The sequence below is a fragment of the Xiphias gladius genome, chromosome 6 (assembly GCF_016859285.1).
Source record: "Xiphias gladius isolate SHS-SW01 ecotype Sanya breed wild chromosome 6, ASM1685928v1, whole genome shotgun sequence".
NCBI lineage: Eukaryota > Metazoa > Chordata > Actinopteri > Istiophoriformes > Xiphiidae > Xiphias > Xiphias gladius.
In genome coordinates, this window is record NC_053405.1 from 18363260 (window position 1) to 18378259 (window position 15000).

General features: G+C 42.3%; 2 protein-coding genes across 2 annotated transcripts; both read left to right on the forward strand.

Moving 5' to 3' along the window:
* The first annotated feature begins 4176 nt into the window (after window positions 1-4176).
* On the forward strand, window positions 4177-5439 carry foxe3 (forkhead box E3). Its single transcript, XM_040129312.1, has one exon. The coding sequence runs from the start codon at window positions 4177-4179 to the stop codon at window positions 5437-5439; it is 1263 nt and encodes a 420-aa protein (XP_039985246.1).
* Window positions 5440-12441: 7002 nt separating this feature from the next.
* Window positions 12442-13545, forward strand: foxd2 (forkhead box D2). Its single transcript, XM_040129298.1, has one exon. The coding sequence runs from the start codon at window positions 12442-12444 to the stop codon at window positions 13543-13545; it is 1104 nt and encodes a 367-aa protein (XP_039985232.1).
* Window positions 13546-15000: the final 1455 nt, after the last annotated feature.

Consider the following 15000-nt stretch of genomic DNA (forward strand, 5'->3'; position numbering starts at 1 on the left):
GTGTGTGTGTGTGTGTGTGTGTGTGTGTGTGTGTGTGTGTGTGTGTGTGTGTGTGTGTGTGTGTGTGTGTGTGTGTATCTGTGTGTGTCTGTGTGCTAGTATTTGTCTTTATGTATCCATGTGTTAAGCGTCCATGTGAATTTTTGCAAATGAAAGATGAGCACCCTATCAGCAAGCATGACTGGCTGTGTGTGTGTGTGTGAGAACCATGTGCGGTGCTTTAGCAGGGCAGTGTAGCGTGCAGTGCAGGAGTGAGCAGAAGCGGCCCAGGCCAGCACAGCCCCAGTACCCTGGTAATCCCTGCGTTTTCAGGAGCCCTGGCCCGTACTTGATGAGCTTGAGCAAGAAAAAGGTTGCGCTCTCTCGTGTGTTTCTCTCTCTCTCTCTCCCTCTCTCCCTCTCTTTCTCTTTCTGTCTCTCACTCTTTTATTCCCCCTCTTTTTCTCATGCCCCCCTCCTCCTCCCCATCCCCTGGAGCCACTTTGCGAATGAATGGATTCCAAGTGTTTACTCAGCAACTCCGTCTGTCCCCCTGTCCCTCTATATTTCTCAGGATTTCATCAAAAAGAGGAAGACAACCTGCGGGCTGACTACCACCAGAGACCACCGGAGACTATTGGTGTAGATTTGACAGAAAACTGGAGAATATGTTAGGGAATGCATTGCACATCCCTGCAACTGTGACTCCAAGTGCACACATGTGGACGACATTCAACCCATTCTGCATTTTTGAAAGCAACAAAGTCACTCGATTATTTCCGACATTTTTAATCAAGATTTAGGCTCACAAAAATAACTGTTGTTACTTGTAACGCTTTCAGGGATGCACACATATCCAACCGCTGTCTTTTACAGCAATCTCCTATTGGGTGTCTAACTCTCATTGAAATTACAGCTTTGTGGTTTAGGTAAAATTTCTCTATTTTCTCACTTTTTAGTTTTCCGTATAACAGCAGGAAAATACATAAAGAATTTATTCCAAATACAAAATCTCCCTTTTTGGAGTGAAGTAACATATCAAACTTACGCCAAACAAAACAGAAACTTTCTCTGAATGATGGTGGGCCACCTCAGTCCTTGGCTATTATTGTTTCTGCAAAATTCATCAAAGCATGAGCAGCATTTTTGAGAAAGTTCTTTGGGTCTATATGTCATGATGAAATCAACAAATTGTTAAATGCCCCAAACCCAGTGTCAGTCTAGTTGGTCATGTTGAACTGATATATTTATAGGTGATAATAATGTTATTCGTTCCAATATGTCAAAACAACCTATTCAGGCTAACTTGTTTTTGGCATTGCCATATATTCTCGGTCCTCCAAGATCGGCAAATAAGACAATTGTTTGAAGTTATACATTACAGTTACATGTAACCACAATACCACAAGTTACATTTTTTTTTTTTTTTTTTAAATCATCAACATGACCCTGAACCAGCAGGGCTTAAGATGCCACCTACTGTAGATCAGCTCCAGGGAATTCTCCACCTTCTGTTCGTAACCGCTGGTGTTAATCCACCACTACTATAAAAGATTTACAGAAACATTGTTTACCATTTTTTCTTTTTTTCCTTTTTTTCATTGTCTGTAATACGTCAATCAAGACAATTGTGTGTATGTGTCTGTCTGTAATACAAGAATATTATAAGATTACATATATAGCAAACAACTTGTGGCTTGCCTAGTTGCCATAATTTTAGAAAGAGAACTTTTTTTCTTATAATTACGTTGACGGTAATAAATGGCTGTTTTCAAACAGGGCATTGTTGTATAAGGTTCTTAGCTCTTGCATAAGAGGATGCTGAAAAGGCCCAGAATTTGGCAGTAAAATAGCATATATTTGATAATATTAATCCTCTTTCCTTTTAATGTATAGATCCTGATGGGGTTTCCAGGGCAGCAGCAGCATCCTGGCATTGGGTGGGGTGGGAGGTAATCGTAGTACATTGGTTGGAACTGAAGCAAGGTTTTCACTGCACACAAAATATGCATGTGCAGGTTGGCGCATGGATGCGTAAAATACAGTGGCTAAAATGGTAAATACGTAAAATGACCACAGCACAGGACAAGTCTATAGGGAGCATCGAGGTGCAGAGAGGTGTAGGGAGGCTCTGGTGGGGTGGCAGGGGGGATTAGTAAGAGGCCGCAGGCCCCGAGGCAGAGGGCCCGTTTCCTGGCCTGAGCCCCTGTTTGTCCTGCCTGACCTGACAGCTCTGGGGGCAGATCCTGCATGGATACAGCCCCGCTCCCACGCCTGTCTGAAGCTGTTAGCCACTGGCTGTGAGTAGCTAGCTGGGCTTAGTGTTGTCTGAGCTGCGGCTGGGTCGGGAGGGGTCCAGTCATCTGTGTGTGTGGAGGGGGAGTGGCGGGGTGGGGTGGGGGGTGCCAGCTACTTTGTGTTGGTGGAGTGAGGGTGACAGGCAAACAGGCATCTAGTAGAACAGTGGGCGGTTATGACTAATGACTTTGGTTTGATTATTCCCCCCGTATTTTTTCATCAGCTCTGTCAGAGGGACAGTTATCCATGATGTCTCCGATACCGATTGAATGAATATGAAGGCATATGTACAAATGGGTGACAAATTAAAGAAGACGCAAATAAGTTTAGAGAAGAAGAAGCAAATAGTTCCAAATAAGGTGTTTGGCCCATATATGTATAATGTCCAGAATAGCTTTAGTGCACTTTGGCATTGATTCGGCAGCATTTCTCCTAAAGATATTCACTCATTTGGTGTTTTGATAATGGTGGTGGAAAACACTGTCTAACAATCTGGTCCAAAATCTCTCAAAGGTATTCAAGAAGATTGATGGTGACTGCAGAAGCCACGGTATATGATCCACATAGTTTTCATTTCAAACTAAGCAGTGACCCTTGTGTCCGCGTGTATGGAAGCTGCTTCGTTCGTTATGTGTTTCCTCTCATGTTTTCAGGTTATCCCAATTCGTCACCTGTCTGTATGTCATCGGGTTACCGAATGCTCATGCGACATGAGGCTGCCTTTTTGGGCTCAGTCCAGACATTGTATCACTCGCAAAAATCCACAACACCTCTCCCCACGTTGTTAAAAGTGATGGCAGCAGGTCATCTCCCTGTGTATCTTACCCTTTGTAATTAACTTCAACCCTCTATTTGCCTAAATAATCAATTAGAAGCACTATCACATGCTTGTGTTTAAAGGGTGTTGTCTGCATACCAATTGTGTGCAGATCTGTGTTTTTACTTCAAAATCCATAAGATAACACCTCTCCTCTCCGGCCAGGGGACTGTTTGATTATCACTCTCCAAAAATGAAAATGAAATGAAGGGATATTTACTTTTCTTCCCCAAAAGCTTTGATAGCTCAATTGCTTGTTTTCAGTGGCTTGTTATTATTTTTCAATTGGTGGATTGGCTGTTGGGTTTGGAGTAGCACAGAGCAGCTCTGTGAGTGTTGTTTCTGCCCTGGATATACACAGAGCTGTCAGTGAAAGCCTGGCGAGAACAGCAGAGAGACCGAGTCAGAGAGATAGAAGGGGTCGTCAATAAAATCTCTGTTAGCGTCTCAAACATTAAGGGGGTCATCTAATAGTGTTCCACTGTGGTTTAACACATCATAAAGTCAGGCTTTATGTGTAATTATCATGTTCTATATAGGCTACGCGATACTTTCTCTGGGCTGTATGTTACCATGGACTTAAGCTGACAAAAGGCCTTTTTCAAAATAAGATATTTTTCATTGACTAAATCCTAAAATTTCTTTATGAAAACTGACATCGGGGTGGGACAGAAAAAGAGTTACTACAAGAGTCTACCAAAAGAAAAATACCCCAAACTCCATAACTTTAAGATCATGTGACTCGTTGTTAAATATGATATCACGGTACAACCTGAGTCCCTTTGGTTGAGAGGAATATTAAAATATTCTTTTGGGTTTTATCCTCCTGCCTCCATCGTCACTGGCTCACCAGTGGCGTCATTCCTGCCCTGCCTTATAAAACTGTCAACGCCTTTCTCTCACCTGGACTGACACACACACTCCACCCAAACACCAGGCCAGGACAGGGGCTATTTTTGGCCAGTGCAGGGGAACAGCCACTGGTAAAACACGCACCTAACTTGTTTCTTTTACGGGCATCCCTCCCCCCCCTCCCCAGCTGATCATTTCTACGAGGAGAAGATCGTTCCATTGTTTCTTTTATGAATCTGGCAAATTATTCTTACTTCTCTGGCATGTGCAACATGACCGCAGAGACGCAGCACTCGCCTGCCGAGGCAAGTCCTGTTGTCCTGTCTCCAAATGTGAGCTTGGACTCTCCGCTGCCGCCGCCGCCGCCTCTGATGCTGCAGGCCCGGTCCAAGGACAATATTTTGATCAAGTCTGAGCCCAGGGGAAACAGTCCCAGCACGGAGGATGGAGCCGCTCTGGGCCAGACTGAGGAGCACCTGCCCACCGGGAGCCGCCGGAGGAAGAGGCCCGTCCAGAGGGGGAAACCTCCCTACAGCTACATCGCTCTCATCGCCATGGCCATCGCCAACTCCCCCGAGAGGAAGCTCACCCTGGGGGGCATTTACAAGTTCATCATGGAGCGTTTTCCTTTCTATAGGGAGAACTCAAAGAAGTGGCAAAACTCCATCCGCCACAACCTCACTCTCAACGACTGTTTTGTGAAGATCCCCCGGGAGCCCGGCAGACCAGGTAAAGGCAACTACTGGACTTTAGACCCAGCAGCCGAGGACATGTTTGACAACGGGAGCTTTCTGAGGCGCAGGAAAAGGTTCAAGCGCACAGATGTGAGCACTTACCCCGGGTACATGCAGAGCTCCAGCGCCTTTACGCCAACCCCAATGGGCAGGCCCTCGTACCCCAACACTCTGTACGCCGGAATAGGGTCTGGTTACGGCTCCCAGCTAACAGCCACATCCCCACATCCTGCCATGCTGCATCATTACCAGACCTCCGCCGGGGTCGGCCAAGGACAGCCGCGCATGTTCAGCATCGACAACATCATCAGCCAGCAGACGGTGGTGCAGAGCGGCCCGGGGGGAGAGCTCAACTCCCAAGCGCTGGGGCTGGGTGGGGGTGACCTGGGTGCCATGACCTCCAGCTGCTCGGTCGCCGGCACCGACCCGTCTGCGTGCTTCCAGACCCAGACAGTCAACCCCTCGGCGAACATGCTGAGCAGAAACAGCGGCAACATCACCTCCAATCTGGCCGCCGGGTACCCGTACTCCTCTTCGGCCTCTCCTCCAAACCTGCCCACCATGACCCAGTCCGGGTTCTCCCCGGGGAGCTCTCAAGTTTACTGCTCCGGCAACCGGCTCTCCCTGCCGGCCCTGCGCCCGGGCTCCTGCGCCGAGCACACGGAGCAGCTGCTGGGCCTCTCCAGCCCCATGAACTCCTACAACAACACCTACATGAGACAAGCCAATTTTGCATCAGGATTAGACCGGTATATGTGAGAGTTTGTTAGTTAAAATAAATCAATCAATCTACAATTTAAAAAAAAAAAAAAAAACAAAAAAATAAACAAATCAATCACAGAAATCTGGGCTACTAAATACTCCCATATTAAAGAGATCTGCCCTCAATGAGTCCATGTGAAAAGAAATGCAATTAGTATCATAGTTTCAAAGGTCCCTATCTGAATATAATTGGGATATTATAGGCTAATATAAGGCATATTTTCCAAAATGCCTTAAATGGCCCACTGTTATGTTACCATATAAGTTCCTGTAAGAATTGGATTTATTTTTGCCAAGATTAGAAACGAAATGACACAAAATGACCGAGCCTCATGCAAAACATTCCTATTTAAAAGGTGTAAAGCCATTTAGATCCGTTTGACACATTCCATGACTGTATCTCAGAGTCTAATGTATTTTATTGTGACACATTACGTTTATATTTCCTGTGTTTTAGAGTTCGTTTTTAAGTTTTACATGCATTTGTTATATCATCAAGCCTGCTGTTTTTCATGTACATAGTTTGTTAATGTAAAAAACTTGAATAAAAGAAAAGTGTTGTTATTGGTGAAGACAGAGTGTCTAAAATAAATCATTTTTTTAAATAAATGTGTTCTTTATTTATGACAATTTAAAAATGTTGGATGAAAGTGATTCCCTTCCAGACCAGTGAGGTTTATCCCGTTAGTTTTTCCTGTCATATTACGCCACTGATCAGTAACAGCCTTACTTTGTCAGTAAGCACACTTTTCAGTCAAAATATAGCTATATGACAACATGTCTGAACTGAAAATAAAAATAGTATTATTCAAACAGTTGTTTAGCATAGTCTTTTTAGGCCAGTTTTTAAGGATTGTCTCAGAATTCAGACATTAGATATCTTTAAATATTGGCTTGTTGTAAAGCAAAATTAGATGTTTAATATCACCTTGTTACATTACATTACCTTGTTGTTACATTAGCACAAGGTACACATATGAAATTATTGATTTTCTAGATGGAATTCAAAAGTCCAATTATCCCCCCTGTAGCTTCTGTCGTGAGTGGAACAGATGTGAAAATGAGACCCAATAGTTATTTAGAAATAAAGAACGCAACATTCATCATCAACATCGCCATGGAATTAAAAATGTATTAATTGATTAAAAAATCACAGAAATCCCAGGTTAGGAATTGTTCACACGTACTGACTATTGTAACCACTCAAACCATGTACAAATAGAAACACAATAAAGCAAAATGTTTGCATATATAACTAGCTTCAATACATGAAATACAGGCCTCTTGGAAAAAACTGAGAGAATATACCTGTAACAGCAACACAGTGACGCTGTATAAGATGTACAAATGTAATTTGTCATTTTTACTGTTTGGACTGGATTCTCATTTTCAATATTTCTTTACAAATAAGTTAAGTTGTCGGCTCATAATTAGTTCCTTTATTTTGTATATCATAATGTCTTGATTAATTTAACTTGTCTCTTTCCTTTCTTCAGGATCACGTTAATAATAATGCTTTTATGTTACTTGCTAAATGGATTTTTATCTTTCAGTTTCATGCTCCTAAAATTTTTTTCAGTTTCAAGGTTGTGGATGCACGTGTAACGTTACCCTTTCAGTGCTCACTCACTATTTCTTCAAGGAGCCAAAATAACAGATCTACTGATTGTTCCACCGGTTATTAAACCATTTATCAACAACTAGTTGTTATTTAGATTTTAATTGTTTTTTTTTTTTTAATTAGTTTTCTGTTGGAAATGAAAATATCAACTGGACATTAATTATAGATACACTTGGTGAAGCCTGGAATTTGTGAAAGTTGGTTGCCTACTCATCCGAGGTCAGGTGGAGATGCAGAAAGAAAGTGCAATAGTTGGTGTTGAGCTCTACGTCTTTGTGGAGCTCAACTGGGACGATTTCCATCATGGAGAGGTAATTCAATGGCTGTGCAACCTGTTGTTACATTATGGTGTTCTTGAATAAATTCAAAAGTTTAAAATAAATGTGGATTGAAAATACAATTCCCAAAAAATTATTCAATCACATATGAAAAAAAAACAGAGAGAAAAAGAAAGAGAGTGTTACAAAAATATATAAAAAATAAACTTACCATTATTTAATAATAAAAAACTCTGAATTTGTTTTTTTCTCAGGTAATAAATACTTCCTGGTATCAATAATATGGATTCTCATTTTTATGTGTAAGTTGTCAGACAGTTACAGGCCAGATGAAAGTTTCAAAATTGCTGGTGGTCAGACTGTCACTACTAATAACTATCACACAGTAATATGATCCTTAAGGCTCCCACACTTGCTTGTCTGATATTGCACAGAGGCCCTTCAACACTGGATCTGCTACTGCACTTAGACTGTTGATGCATCCAAGGCTTCGATGTAGGTTATGCTCTGATTTCTGTGTGTGTGTGTGTGGGGGGGGGCACGATACAATCAGTACTGGTGTAAGGGTTGTATTATAATCAAACTCGCACATGGAGTCCCAGCTACAGTTCTTCCTACCTTTTCTGCAGAAGGCCTGGAGCACATTTTTGCCCCGGGGCCACCTGCTGGATCAACCCCGCCATGCACAGGATCTAACATTGAGCTGAAGCAGTCAGCACGAAGACGGTCTTGGATCAGTGGGCTGGGACAGCAAAAAGACCAAACAGCAAGTCCAAATGCCTTCAATAATCTACTGCCACACACGTCATGACCTGGAAAGTGTTGTGGATACATTGAATCAGTTAGTCAGCATGGTCAAATTCAGAGTGTAGGCCTGCTCATAACCTCAATACCTCTCTGATACAACATCTGTCTGTTCAGCATAAGTGAAGGATGTTGATTCAACCCTAAAATGCTGAAGGAATCAAACAGCTGCTCCAAGTTAGAAATTTCCACCACTAGATGGAAGCAGAAGCAAGAGACTTTCATCCTCACGGATTGTTTTCACTCTTTGAGAATTTAGATTTTTTTGCAATTTGTAAGTTTGTTGTGATTATGATTAATTACAATAATGCTGGTCAACAGTTAGCAATGAAACCATCACTAAAGTAAGCAGGTAACAATGTTCCAAATGCTAAGTTTGCGTCTACAATGAGGTTGGTTGGATCTAAACAAGTCTTACATAGAATAAGGCATGATCTGATTTTCTAAATTCTTTTTTATTGCTGAACTGAACTGGTTTTGTTTTGAAGTCTTTGAATAGTTTTTATTGTTTGACGTAGCACTGTCATACATTTTTGGTGTTCTGCTTCTTTCGTTCAAAGAGTAGTGATTTTCTCTTTTTCCCCAGAATTGTTGTGAGTTTATTAAGCTTTGGTTTCACTTGAAGAGGAAAGGTTTTGATGCAAAGAGGCAGTTTGTGCAGAATTTAAAATATTATTACAAAGCTGGTTAAAGTTTGGCTCTATGTCAGGTTTTGTCTCTTCAATCTTATAATGAAAATAACATCATCTTTTCATGTGCACAACCTGGACTGAAGACTCTGACAGAATAATTTTTACTCTGGCTTCAAACTGGGACATTACAATTTCTAACTTTCTAATCTTTGTGCAGAGAACACTCACTGTGTTGGAAATGTCTCAGTGAGGTATCACAAAAAAACAGCAAAAATGCAAAAACACATAAATAAAATCTCCAACAGCTTTTCTAAGAGAGCGTTTCCTCCTGCAACTCAAAACTGGCTTCAGCAGGCAGCTGGCGTAGCAACGGCGTTTGAAGCTGGAGCACTCGTTATTTAACCCGAACGAATGAGGAACCGTGGACAATCACACCATGCCGATGCTCCTGTGTAGTTTTATCCATTCTTGGCTTCATATATGTGACGAGAGTTTTTGAACATTGTGTTCCAGTTGCAACTTGCTGTTTTGTTGTCTTGAGGTTTTGGATGATGCTATTTGCCAATACTAAGTGCTGCACCGATCAACGTAGAGTCACAAAGTCACAGTGCACTCTGCTCCCTTGTCTTCTATTAGACCCTCTTCTGGACATGTGTTTATGCTACATAGGAACCCTGATGCAAATCTAATACTAATACTAATGTGCTTTGATGTGCGTGATTACTTGTGCATTCAGGTAACTTTATATATTACTATGATATTTTATTTAAAAAGACAGTATTTCCACATTTCTTACTTGGCCACACTGATATGGGCTAACAGCAGAGGGCGCTGCAGCACCAAAAACTGCAATAACACCCCCCCCCCCACAACCCCCCAACCCCATCCCCCTCCATTTGGGCAGATCACGGCTCATAAGAAGCAAAACCCAATTAAACCTTAGGAAACTTGGAGAACCTGGAAAATCCTTCTGCGTACGTTTGGTAGGTTGTCAAATATGGATTAATAATTTTAATAATGATTATGAAATTATATAAATAAATAATCGATAAAATCATGACTTTTCAGCCTTATGCCATAAAAAATTAAATATGTGCAAATAAACAGTTTTCTTAATAATATATTTTCTTTACGTTGTAAATGAAACGAAGCTTATAATAATTTTGTTGCTAATATTCTACACACAAAAATATATCTTTTTGAAATGGGTCACGTAGCCCATCTTTTATTGACTGACTGTCAAATACAACATCGCCTTGCAGCACAGCATAAATCAACAAGTCCAGGAATAAAAAAAACAAAAACAAAAACAAAACAAAAAAATGCAGTTTTTCAGATCCACGAAAGTCTTGCAGTTTATTACATCTGTGGTTCTTGTTGCAGAAGACAGTGTGAGAGGCCAAGTAAATAAATAAATAAATAAATAAAAAACCTGGGCAGTTGTTTTCCCCCCGCTGCACAAGAGCCTCTGGCACATAAAAGGAATTGCAGTGAAAAATATCTAATTATACCGTACGTGTGCCGCTTGTGAGACCTGGGGAAAGCAGTGTGTCCTGCCTGTCGGGCAGTTGTCAGACGAGTCTCAGTATCTATTTCAGATTTTAAAAGGCTTGTGACAGGCAGTTCAGAGAAGAGGACACGCGGCTCAGCCCGGGCTTCTGCGGGGTATTTGAGGTGCTGCGCGCTTGACCTCAACTTGATTCCTCAGTGGACCAGTCGCCTCCTTCAGTAAATAAAAAAAAAACGTACGAATGCAGACTTAAACTAATGCAAATCAATGTAAAGCAGCGCGGGCAAAAACTCCACCGCTGTCTGACAAGTAGAAAAAGAAACAGTAATTGGGTAAATTGTTGGACCTATACGAGGAATGGGGTGCTGATTGGAACGCATTATAATAACGCGCTGTTTCTGCAGCGTAATGAACTGCAATGTCCCCCTGCTCCAAAGAAGCCCGCACACATTACAGACACATTGCACATTGTCATCTGCTGGCCCTTCACGCCTGACAAAGACGAGCCGGAGCAGGTTGCAGCTGACTGTGCCCCCCGTGCAGCCTTGTGAATTATGCAGAAAATGCAGATGGGTAATTTTGCGACTTCTCGACCAGGAAAACACAAAACCCGTGAGAAGTGATCAGGGAATTGGGCTATTGGCCAAAACCTGTGAGGGGGAATTCAATACGCCCCAAATCCGCCAGTTTATTAGGGACCACAAATGAGGTAGAAAAGCTCCCTTTGTGTAAGCCGGTTTATTTAAGACCTTAAATCGTTAAATAAAAACTAATTTTACAGATCCAAATGTTTTTAACTAGACACAATATTTAGAAGTATCAATTAAACGCCAAACGAAAATGGTGTTAATAGGCCCATTTGAGTGAATTTGGCGACATCCTGATATCTATTATAAACTACGTTTTAACTGGACATATTCTGGGAGCAAATTTTATGCATTTCATTTTGAAATTAACAAATATATTGCGCTTGAAAAGGAACGGAAATATAGTAATAAGAATCATAAGAATGATATTGATAATGAATTTGCCTTTAGGATTTGCCTTTTCACCTGTGCCATTAACTTTTTGAGTACAGGTATTTTCAGAAATTTTAACAACTTGCGTGCAACCGCAGTATAAACAGGTGGGAGATTTAAATACACTATAAAAACGACCAGTATAAGCTTGGATTGTGTTTGTAGGCTGTTTCATAACACGTCCCAGTCACAATCGGTGTGAACCTTTTAAATGAGCCAGTTTAAATGAGTCCCGCAGCCTCGTGTTCAGAAATTAAAACTCGCATTTCAAACTAGTAAACGAGAAATGACGCGTTTTGTTTACCAATGAGTCATTGCTTTCTTCCTATTAATGCGCTTCCCCCCATAATCCTATTTTTTTTAAATGGATTGTCAATATATTGATGAAGTGCAGAATAATGGAGATCTCCAAAGTAAATGAAACCTTAAACAAGTTCATATGCATGAGAACAGCTGATATTATCCTCCCGTAGAGCAGCTATGTTTTTCTTATGCTCATTTATTAATTCATTTTACCAAATATAATTTCAAGATTCAAGAGCTGGGCCAAGTATTACTTTTTGCAGGGCAATCTCGTCCAGTTCCTGGTAACAGTGACTCAAAGACCACGTGATCAGCGTGGTCCTATAAATACCTTTTGAGAGCTAAGGAGGATAGTGTGACAGTCTGGCAGGATAACTACCCAATCCCGTGCGTAAAAGATATTTTGGAAAGGCACTTGGATATCCAAAGGCAGCTTTTTAAATGACCTACAGCATAAACCGATCACAGACGGAAACCATCGCAGCTGAAGACAACCTAAGTGTGTATCGGCGCAAGATCGATGATCTTTGACTGTCTTTTTACGCCTGAATCCCAGAAGTTTACTGCTCGATGACAACCTCGCACGGCCCTGCCTGACCAGCCCCGGACGACCAGGAGTCGCCAAAGCCACAGGTCAAAGAGTTATTTATCTTTTGAATAGATTCTAGCCATGCTTGCATTCAGTAGTTGGAGATAGAGCTGCAGCAAAAGTCTGGTGTGGTTGTAAGGGGGAGAGGGAGAGTGTGTTTGCGCGCTCTCGCTCAGTATCCTCACCGGACCACAGGAGGGGGAAATCTGGGAGAGAGGGGGAAGAGAAGCGGCGTCTCCAAGGATGACTTTAGGGACGGATATGTCCGACAGCTCTGCATTGTCCGAAGATGTGGACATCGATGTGGTTGGGGGTGACATATCCGTTGGAAAGGACGGAAAGTACATTCACCACGAGTTCAACTTGGACAATGACTCCGACGATAATTACTCCCAGAACGCAGCCGAGAGGGGTTCCTCTCCCGGTCTCAGCAGCTCCGAGTGCCCGTCAGACCAGATGGGGTCCAGCGCAGAGGCCGGGACCGTGATTGGGGACAAACCCAGGAAAAGTGCACTTGTGAAGCCGCCCTACTCGTACATCGCCCTGATCACCATGGCCATCCTGCAGAGCCCCAAGAAGCGACTCACTCTCAGCGAGATCTGCGAGTTCATCAGCAACAGATTCCCTTACTACCGGGAGAAATTCCCTGCATGGCAAAACTCCATTCGCCACAACCTTTCCCTAAACGACTGCTTCGTGAAAATCCCACGGGAGCCCGGCAACCCCGGAAAGGGCAACTACTGGACCCTTGACCCGGATTCCGCAGACATGTTCGACAACGGGAGCTTCTTGCGCAGGAGGAAGCGCTTCAAGAGGCACCAAACTAATGAAATCCTCAGGGACTCCGGTGGCTTCCTACCCGGCTTTGGATACGGTCCGTATGGATACAACTATGGACTTCAGCTGCAGAACTTCCACGCAGCCCACAACCCGTATCACCCGCACCACACAGGTGGTTCATTTGCGTTCCCCAACGCCCCCTGCACCTTGCCCTCATCCGCCTCCATATTCCCTGCGCCGCATCCCCTGCCCTCCCTTCTAGGGGCCGATTTAAGAAAGCCCTTTTATCCTCAGCTAAGTCCGTCTCTGCCGCCTCTGAAGACGGACTCCAGCACCCCGAGTCGGCCTTCATTCTCCATTGACAATATCATCGGTGCGGCCAACTCCACCGCCTCCTCCTACAGCGCGCAGCCGGGCAGCCAGGCTCAGATCCTGGCCATGTTGACCCCAGCACTGGCCTCTGCTTCCAGTCATTTGAGCCTATCACAGGACAGCATATTACAGCCTGGGCCACAGAGTGAGACTTTTTCCAGCAAAACCCCGAATATGAACACTTGTCCTTTCTAAAAAAACAAAACAAAAAAACAAAAAACTGGCGAGAATTACAACCTTTTTAGTAAAAAGCCAATTGTGGCTTCGTCCTATGTGAAGGTAGGCTGAACATTCTTGCTGAAATAAGAGTGTTTTGGCTCTCCCCGTTTCCTAACAATGTAAGAGGAGAGAAAGGCTTATTTATGGTTTGTAAATATGTGTATAATATTGAGAGACAGAGGGAAGAGAAACTCGGAGAGGGATCTTTTTAAAACAATGCTGGCCTGCAATTTGGCATGTGGCCTTCATTTTGTCAGTGGAAGGAAAAAAGAAAATGATCCTATTATTTTATAAGTTAAAGGTGTCACCCATGGCTACGGGGATGATTTACGATTTTTAAAAAAAAAAAAATTATATAATTGAGAATTTTATTATGATTTATATTGTTTTTTATTTTGTGCGTCGTGAGAAAATGGCACTGTTGTTGTTGACCTAGGCTGACAAGAGACGGCAAACTCAGGTTTTACTTAGAAAGCACATGGAGATAAAGGGAGAGAGGGGGCTTCTGACAAAATAACAATTTCCCACCATCACCCCCCCACCCCCCAACCCCCAACCCCCCAGCCCCCCGGAATCTCCTCTACATGGTGAATTTGTGAAAATATCATTTCATGTTGTTGGACACGTTTGCTATGTGGTTTTGGTATAAAAAGAGCGCATTACCTCTCTCAACCTCTTACTTGTTGTTCGTTCCTATCTATTTCACAATTTAATCTGTGAAACATACAGTATGTCATGTGTTGCCAATAGAGAGACACCTAAATGTTCATAGGTCATTTTTTTGTTGTAATGGCAAGAATAATAAATGTTTGTGAATTTGAAAAAAAAAAAAATCGTTTATTTTTTTTCATTCCATTGAAAGTTGATGCGTCAGTCATGTAGCTCTTCACAAAAAAAGGGGGTGAAAACTAAAATGGACTAAACAGTAGCACATGAGCTGAATTAAGATGAATAAGCCTATATGCTTTTTTGTAACGATTTTAATTCTTTAAACTTTCAAATGATTTGTTTTGAAAGGTCTCTGAACCATGTATGTTGCAGGACCTCGTTTTAAGCCAGTTTTATTTGAATGACTGCACATGAAGAGGGTACATTTTCGTACTTTTATTCAACTATTCACACTTTAAGGACAAATCTTAATATTCATGCAGGTTCCGATCACACAGCTCCGGGATAAGAATGAATTCAGGTGTGAACACTGACCATTTACAACCAGGGGACCAGACAAACTCAATTTGTCTGTCAGGCACGCAGTAAATTAAGACTCTTTTTAGGTGTGAGAAACGCACAAATCTCAGTTTGAATATTTCAAACGCGACTTGATGTATATAACAGCCATGAATATCACGCAACAGTGGGCAAGTATTACTCTTGTGTGGCTCTTGCTCGCTTGTAAAGGGCCATTTTCTAGCAAGTTACAAAGGCCCTAAA

Coding starts and splice junctions, on each gene's coding strand:
- foxe3 (XM_040129312.1), top strand. CDS start 4,177: ATGAATCTGGCAAATTATTCTTACTTCTCTGGCATGTGCAACATGACC.
- foxd2 (XM_040129298.1), top strand. CDS start 12,442: ATGACTTTAGGGACGGATATGTCCGACAGCTCTGCATTGTCCGAAGAT.